Below are 8,182 nucleotides of genomic sequence, written 5' to 3'. Positions count from 1 at the left end.
GCATGAGCGAAGGTTCAGCTGGTTATTCTTATCTTTCCTGATCGTGTAGGATTAGCTTGATTATCATGCTTACTGCTGCTTCAATGACACACACACGCGGCATACGCATTATGTGACACATGTATATATTTGCTCAACGTCTGATTGCTTCTCTATTGCCACAAAGACGGCAATCCAAACGGATTGTTTACGAAGTCCGTCTCGAAGTTCCGAGTCGCACTGGCGCTTTCGCCAAGTTTCACCGTATAGTCAGTCAATCGGCGAGCCTTGACGTCATCGACGGCGTCTTGTTGCTGCTGCTGAGATGGTCGGGCATGTCGCTCAGCCTCCCGGCGACGCCGCTTTCCTAGACGTTCCTCCCTTTGCTCCGGTGTCTCCGCAGCACGTTTAGCCTTCTTCTGTTCGTTCTTTTATTGCGATAGCAATTATATGGGCACTTCAACCGGATTTCTGCCGTCGGCGTCGCCGTGAGGTTCCGTATAGATAAAATCTTCGCCGCGCGCCGTATGCCCCAGCGGAAGCGTGCGGGGACTCGCGCTATCACGGAGAGCGAACGCACTCAATCTCCCACGCGCAAGCAAGGAAGCGGAAAGCCAGCGCCGGAGGGAGCAGGGGGGGGGGGGGGGGGCGCACTTCTCTGCCAACAACCGCGCTCGTCGCTCGTCCGCACAATCTCTTATCTCTCCCACGCGCAAGCAAGGAAGCGGTAAGCCAGCGCCGGAGGGAGCGGGGGTGGGGGGGTGGGGGGGGGCAAGAACCGCGATCGTCGCTCGCTCGCACCGTCTCTTATCTCCACACGGCTCTGACCTTTATGCGCTCCGTTTCCGTTGAAGCGATAGACCGCACGTACGTTCGCCGCTGCGGCGTATCCGCTTGCTGCCAGAGTTTTGACGGTCGTTGTCTGCAGTCATTCAGTGTGATCTATTCCTGTTTGTTTGTGCGCGCTCACACCACGCTTGTTCATTCAGTTAGTAATAGTCGGGCCACATTTTCCAACGCACGCTACACATGCAATGCTGCCCGGATCGCCAGTGCAGCGCTACAGATGTGTCCCTTCGCACGCGCTGCCCACGGGAAGCGCTTCTCATCAACACCACCGTTTCACATGCGCCTTCTCGTGGTCATCGAGTGTCTCGTCATGTCGGTCTACTTACGCCGCAGCACACCTCCTTACTTAATCAGCTCATGTTTACTACAATTCATATTGCTACCAAAGCCGCTCACCTTACTTCGTATGACATTGCTGTGTTGCTATCGCATTCATTGCTTCGCCCTTAGGGCGAAACTGTGACATTTTTTTTTTACGCTCAACCGCTAATTGCCAGGCAACCACTTCGGGATCCGATGAGTTAAGCTTCTCCGCTCTTCTGCGCCGCTGAGCAGCAATTTCGCTCTCCGTCTCCATAGCTATACCACACTGGCAAACGCCCAGCGCAAACAATCAAACGCCCAGCAAACGCCCGGCGCGCCAGCTGTGCGCCGTGGGACGTCACTGCTCCTCGCGCATGCGCAGCACGGCTCTCCAGGAGCCACGCGAAACTGCTCAACCTCGGCCAGTGTAGCTCACGCTACAAAAAGTGGGAGGACATGATTAGGATCAGTTACCACATGGACATTGCTTGCAATTACAGAGTCCTTTCTATGACCATAGCTAATTAGTAAGTGCGGTGTGTTCGCTTTTCCATGCATGTTTCGTAGTGCAGTAGGATGCGTAGGATGGGTATACGACAGAAGTTAATGCGGAAGTGGCAGAAGTACGGCCTGCGAGACAGCAGTCCGCTGACATATCGCGAAGGGCACAAAAAGCACCGCAGCGTTGAGTATCGAAATCAATAGTCAAACTGAAAACATGCAGCTCATCGATCCTCCTATGTCGCGTCTGCCAATAACACTACATCACTTTGGGGGATGTTGACCGCTGGGATGGGCCTATGAAGGCCGATCAGCAAATGCGAAAACGGACTTGCTCATTGCGTAAAGAAACACGTCTGTTGACGCCGCTGAGCAGTGAAGGACGGCCGAAGACACCTTTTTCTTTTTCTGCTTTAATTAAACAGGTAAGAAAATGACAGAAAACGGTCGGGCTCGATGTGACGAGAGGAACGCGGGAGGCTGACTACGTCGCGACTTGCGTACCTCGGAGAGCAACATTACGTCGTGTGCATTTTGCCAAAAGGCTGCATTTAAAGGGCTGCGACGGCAAGGCACACCGCACCGTCGGCAGCAACGGGGCACCGGACGCAGTCCGGCACAGGAAATTCCGGTTGTCACTCCTGGAGCTTGGTGCCTGTAAGGGGAAAGAGAAGACGCCAATACAGTTGCACGGCTCATGCTGGCTCTACGAAGAGGACAAACATTTCATTGGTTTCCCAATGGTTATTCGAAACGCTTTAAAGCTTGAAAAGTTTTACAGCGAAAGCTGTATATGGCTAGGCGAAACGAAAAACCGTTCGTCCTATGTTTCGCTAAACGTCTCCATTGGCTACGCCGTCAGTTACGTCATTCTCTACGACGCACCCAAGCGCGCGCGCCATTGGCAGCGCCGTTAGTGACGTCGTTAGCGAATGCGTTCCCGCTATTGCCACGTTGACGCTGCTGCCCGCAACGCCGTCTCCTCGGCTCGCCGTTATCGCATGCGTTGGAGGACGCTTAAGTCAGTTGGAGGACGCTTAAGCTTCCCCTTTAAGAGTGGAACGCAATAGCGTTATCGGGCCCCGTTCGAGCCCCGTTGTAAGCTGGCTTTCCCACTGCAACACAGAACGTGGGAAAGCCAGCTTAAAAAGGACAAGCTTACACCGATCCCCTTAAAGTCGGCTTCACTTTTAAACAGAAATGCATTGCTGGGAAAGCGTTTTTCCAGGGGCAATATAGGTCGTGTTATATCAAAATGTGAAAGCCCTAGCAGCTTTTTTCATTATTTTATTCATTGTTTGCTATTGGCCCGACGCGCGCGCGTGTCCAACACGCATTAAGCAGGCGAAGTCCCAATTTGACCTGCGAGGATGCGAGCGCCATCTGGATATCACTCTCGCAAGTAAACTACCCGAGCGCGCGGCTGTAGGTCTGGTAGAAATGCTGGAAAATGGGTTTGTGTTTGAGTTTCCTCGTAACAGAATTATGTTTTCTCGTACATTTAAATTACAATCCGACGCCACCATGTCTGTAAGGTTATGGTTAAGTCGTACTTAACTGTTTTTCTGACGGATTTCACTGTGATAAATTCAATTTTTGTTCACCAAAACCTTGCACCTTGTGGAGGGCCTGCACGGTTTGGGTGGTTCGGGATCATTTTCTCCGCCGCGAACGCCGACGCCGGATTTTCTGCGACACGGAGCCCTTAACGCTCTCGCATTAAAAAGACACGCTGCCGGTGACAGTATGATACATAGCTAGATAAAATAGCTATCAGAAAAGCTATGAAGCTCTTTCTCATTAAAAAAAATATTTTTTCCCACTTTTGAAACATAGAAGCCAGCATCTGGCTTCGTCACTCAATTTTACAGATAAATTTATTACCCCAATTGTACAATAACTTATTTGCTAAACTGAATATCAGGCAATGAAGCTGCGGCGAGGTGCGGGGCAGTCGCGTAATTCACTTTCTGATCCATACAAGATGCTTTGGTTAACTGAGATGCCTTAATTACCTAGGGATGTCACGTGTTTCCTAGCGCTCGGTTGTTACGAAACCTGTCACATGTTGGCTCCGGTGCTTTCACCTCAGAAAGAAGGTGCACGTTTCGTGACTCCCGTGGCAGCCACATTCCTTCTCTCATGGCTTACTGAAGGACTGCCCTGCGTGGTTACAGAAGTGCGGTAACCTGGTGTTCTGCAGGCGATCTTAACGCAAGTTACGATGGACCCGTTTGTTAAATGAACACTTCCTAACGACTGCTGGTGCGCATTTAAATGAGCGCTTTCTAACCAGTATAAGGACAATTTTAAGAATACATAGCGGTGATAGTCGGCGTTATGACCTGACAAAGTTTACTGGTCCTTATCGACGCCCATCATGGACGATTTGATGTCAAAGGAAGGAGAGGAACATAATTCCGCTGCAGAAAGTACCGGGCCAACGAAAGGTACGGAGCAGGAAACGTTACCACGCCCCGAAACACGATCAGCTACGATCCCTGCCGTTTCCGATGTCGACAGTTGAACGCACAGTAAAAAATATGAAGCAGAGGAAGGAGCAAAGCAAGTCGCCGGTCAACTGTTAGCCCGTCGAACGACGGCTCTGCGACCACCACGCATAGCGGCGCAAGTGTTGCACACCAGTGCAAGAATGGCACTCTTTGCAGGACACAGCCCCCGTAGCGGCGAGGTACAACACCTGTGGCCCGCATCGAGGGGTCATCATCCGCCCCACCGGCCCATTCAGCTCGCCGTAGGCGCGCAGGGGTTCTCGCGGGCAGCGCCCCCGAACTCCTCAAAGGGTGGCGGGGAGAAGGCGAGGGATCCCTTCGGTCGCCGCCGCATCGGAAGGCAGCGGAAGCGCCACCTCGGGGCAGATGTGCGAGCCCCCCTTTGGGCCCCGCGCTCGGCGGCGTGGGAACCGGGGGTCAAGGGCCGTTGCTCGGGGCATCGCCGTTTCCCCCGCCGCCTAAGCAATCCGTGCGCGCGCGCGCGGTAGCAGCCCCGCGCTTCATGCGCGGCAAGCGCGCACACCGCGACGATCCGCCCCGTGCGCCGCCGCCGCCCCCAGACGCTGGGAAACGGTGCCCCACCGTGCCACGACACACACGCGGGGTCCAAGCCGGTGCGTGCTTCGCGCGCGGTCCGTTCACCTTCCTCGTCACTCCGCGCCAAGCGCGCTTGGAGAGGCGCCACGGCGGTCGTGGAAAAACGGACCCGCGGAAGCGCTTCTCCGGCTGCCTCGCGCAGGATCCCGTGACGGCGTTCAATCACACGAAACTTAGCTAAGGAGGCGACCCCGGCGGCGCAAGATGAAAATTAAATGCGGGGAATCCCTGAGAACCTCATCGCCCCTCTTTATCGCGGGTCTGAAGGCGGGCACGGACGGGCGCGGGAAGATGGCGGGGGACGCGCGAGAGATGCGCACTGGGGCAGCCTGCGTCTGCATAAGCGCCACCTATAGCGTAACTGCAGTGCGGGACTCGGCATGCGAACTGCCCTGGCTGTGGTGGCCGCTCCCCACATTCACACGCGCAATTTCCGTGGCCTATGCAAACGCGATATAAGAGTCGAGACTGGGGTGATCGAAAGGCAACACGGCTTATTTTTTGTTCCTGATACGGAAGGATTCTGCCGCGCACGACGCACAATGCCACATCGATGTTCCATGGTCTGCCCTGTCCGTCCGTCAGCATGCTTACCTTTGAAACCCATTCCGGTAGACAGGTCGGCGCCTGCAACGGGTAAAAGAGATCCGGTTAACGCCAGTCCCCAAAACAAGCGGCTGGCGACCATTGCACCACACCTAAAGGCAGCCGAACACACGACCCCACTCTCAATATTTCCAGAGCTCAGTGGGTGCTTTAAAAGAAACTTTAGAGTTAACCACAGCGGAGCAAGCGGGCCGAAACTATGTTTGAAAAAAGGTTAGCATTAAATACAGCCGTCATTTTATGCAACCAATCTCGTAATGACGCAATCATGGGGAAGCACCAGCTCATATCGCTTAAACGTTGTGCACAAGCGTTGCACCCCTCTAGCGCCCCTCTGGCATGACTGCGCAATCATCCAAATTCACGCACGACACATCTCCAAGCAAAAAAAAAAAAAAAAAAAAAAAGCGCACACACGCACGATCGCGCGCGCGCACAATGAGTGAGTGAGTGAGTGAGTGAACAATATAAAGTACGTATCGGAGCGCTGTGAGCACAATTTGGGATTCTATTGACGAGCACTCAATTGTTACACTCGACGGAGCGAAAGTCGTGGGAGACAAGCTGCATTACTTTCCAAAAAAAGAAGAAAGCGTTGCAGAATAGTAGTGATGGACCATCGAGAATTTGGAAATGAACTGAATTCTCATTAATTCATCAGCAAAAGCAAGGAGCCATTAAATAAAATTTCATGTCTGCTGCCTGGCTGCGTCGGTTAAAGGGCAATTTGCTCGATTTTAAGCACGTATCTGAGCCCATTCCTACCATGCGTTCTTCGAGGCGTTCAGCGTTGAGTCACGCCAAATACCGCGAGTGATCGCACTCCCGAAAGTGGCCGCTCTAGAATACCGACCCTATAGCAAACAAATACCCAATATCTTTAACGAATCCGAGAAATTTGGGAAAAGTACGTCGTTTCCCCATTACCACCTAAACTTAAGACGAGCATTCTTATTGTGGACAACAAAAAACAAAAAAACAAAGTGCACTGTAACTTATGCAGCTCCACGTGAATTATGGTGAACGTGGTATTTAATGTACACAAACGTGAGTCACATGATCCTCTGAATTCTTCAGCCAAACTAGAGCAAAAAATTAAGAAAACAAGCACAAGGGTAGAAAATTGAGCAGCCTCACAATTTCGACTCGCTGTTTAGATACGCCTCTGCATTTACACTCACCCGACTGGTCGCAGTCTTCCAGGTCACCCGCCGGTTCGTCAACCTGCACCGAACAGAGCCGGTCAGCGCCAATTCATTCATTCATTCATTCATTCATTCATTCATTCATTCATTCATTCATTCCCCCACCACGGTGACACAGTATAGCTATGACGTTCTGCTGCCAAGCCAGAGGTCGAGAGTGCGATTTCCGGCCGCGGCGGCTGCGTTTCAATATGCGTGGAACGCAAAAATGCTCGGTTAAAAAAAAAAAAATACGGCGCACGTTGAAGGTATAGTAAAAATTAATCCGGCGTCTCTCATAACAAGTGTGACTGCTTCGGGACATTGATTTTGATTTCATTCATCGATTCATTCATTCGTTCATATTGCGGTTTTGACACGAGGCACCACTACTCTACAACCCGTGAGTTGCGCGCCCGAACACTTCCAAGGAGAGATTAACAAGGGTGTTTGCGTACAGCGCACAGTAAAGCGAACAGACACTTGCAAAAGGGTGGTCGAAGAAACCAGCGCGAGTGGCAGCCTAAACCTATAAGGACCTGGGAATTCTGCTGACCATGCACTGTGTACGAAATTAAAACCCTTCAAGGAATAGCGCAATTAGCGGACGCGATTCCGCCTTGGCCAGCTAGTATAGTGCATGACTGCCAGTGCGGACGTTCTGTACTGCGGCGATTCTCAGCTGAACAGCACGCACCACGAGCAGCAGCAGTGCGCCTGGCAGCACTCCGAGCTCGGCGAGCGTGGAGGAGTTCCCGCTGAGCGACAGAGGGGGCTGGCCGTCTCCTTGGTCCAGGCTCAGGTGCTGGTCGAACGGGGCCACCGAAAACAGTTCCATCACCTGCACGCCGCCCAACAGAACTCGGTCGAGAAAGAAAAACGACGGGTTGGAGAAAACTTTTTATTAAAAAAAAAAGAAATAAACAAAATTACGGCGCCTTCTCTTATTAGAACTATTATTTTGTCTTCAGCGCAACGTGGTGACGACTATTTTCTATTTTGTGGTGGGACACGGTTTGACAGTTATGACAAGGAGTGCAACATTAACGGCTGCCCGTATTACAAAAAGAAAAAGGAACAAAAGAAACGTATTGTTAGAGACTACGTAATCTACGAGGTGACAACCGTCGTCATACGGGTAAAAGACAGAACCCGTTAACATGACGCCTATACTCCCTCTCACCAACACTATGTCGCGAAGCGAAAGCTAAGGGCCTCGGCAGCGAAGAAAGAAAAAAAAATGAAAGACAGAAGAAAAGAACCCTCGATTGTCCGCATCTGATGGCCTCCTGCGCGACGCCGACTGAATGGAAGCGTTACGGAAGGATTAGCAGCGCTCTTCACTTCTCTGCGACATGACGCCAGCTCTCGTTACCGGTTGGCAGACGCGAGCCCTAACCTACGCTGCACGGACTTGCTGAGGCGAATGGGCCTTATCCATGACCATCACAGGGCACCTGGTCGCTCGTACGTTGGTTCTGGCGTCATGCCATTGGTATCTTTTTTTCTTTTTTTTTTTTCGTAAGTGTTCCTCGCTACGCGCTCGGAAGAACAAGGCGACGCCTAGATTGCTGGGCTAGCTCTAGCTGAAGAGAGACCGTTTCGTGCGTGCCTTAGCAACCATACGTGCCTGCGACACAAGAGAACTCC

At 52.1% G+C, this 8,182-nt stretch overlaps 1 protein-coding gene across 2 annotated transcripts in view; it reads right to left on the bottom strand.

The window, feature by feature from the left end:
• Nucleotides 1-2,029: 2,029 nt before the first annotated feature.
• LOC119446754 (ubiquitin carboxyl-terminal hydrolase 48-like) overlaps nucleotides 2,030-8,182 on the bottom strand; it is a 79,486-nt gene continuing 73,333 nt past the window's right edge. For both annotated transcript variants that reach the window (XM_049664365.1, XM_037711289.2), the window contains exons 25-28: nucleotides 7,230-7,373; nucleotides 6,530-6,572; nucleotides 5,337-5,369; nucleotides 2,030-2,287 (exon numbers count right to left, since the gene is read on the bottom strand). In XM_049664365.1, coding sequence (XP_049520322.1) covers nucleotides 2,268-2,287; nucleotides 5,337-5,369; nucleotides 6,530-6,572; nucleotides 7,230-7,373 — 240 coding nt within the window. In that variant the 3' untranslated portion in view covers nucleotides 2,030-2,267. The remainder of the gene's footprint in view (nucleotides 2,288-5,336; nucleotides 5,370-6,529; nucleotides 6,573-7,229; nucleotides 7,374-8,182) is intronic.

This window comes from Dermacentor silvarum, chromosome 3 (assembly GCF_013339745.2).
Source record: "Dermacentor silvarum isolate Dsil-2018 chromosome 3, BIME_Dsil_1.4, whole genome shotgun sequence".
NCBI lineage: Eukaryota > Metazoa > Arthropoda > Arachnida > Ixodida > Ixodidae > Dermacentor > Dermacentor silvarum.
Note: the sequence above shows the minus strand (reverse complement) of the source record. Positions and strands in the feature narration are given on the sequence as shown.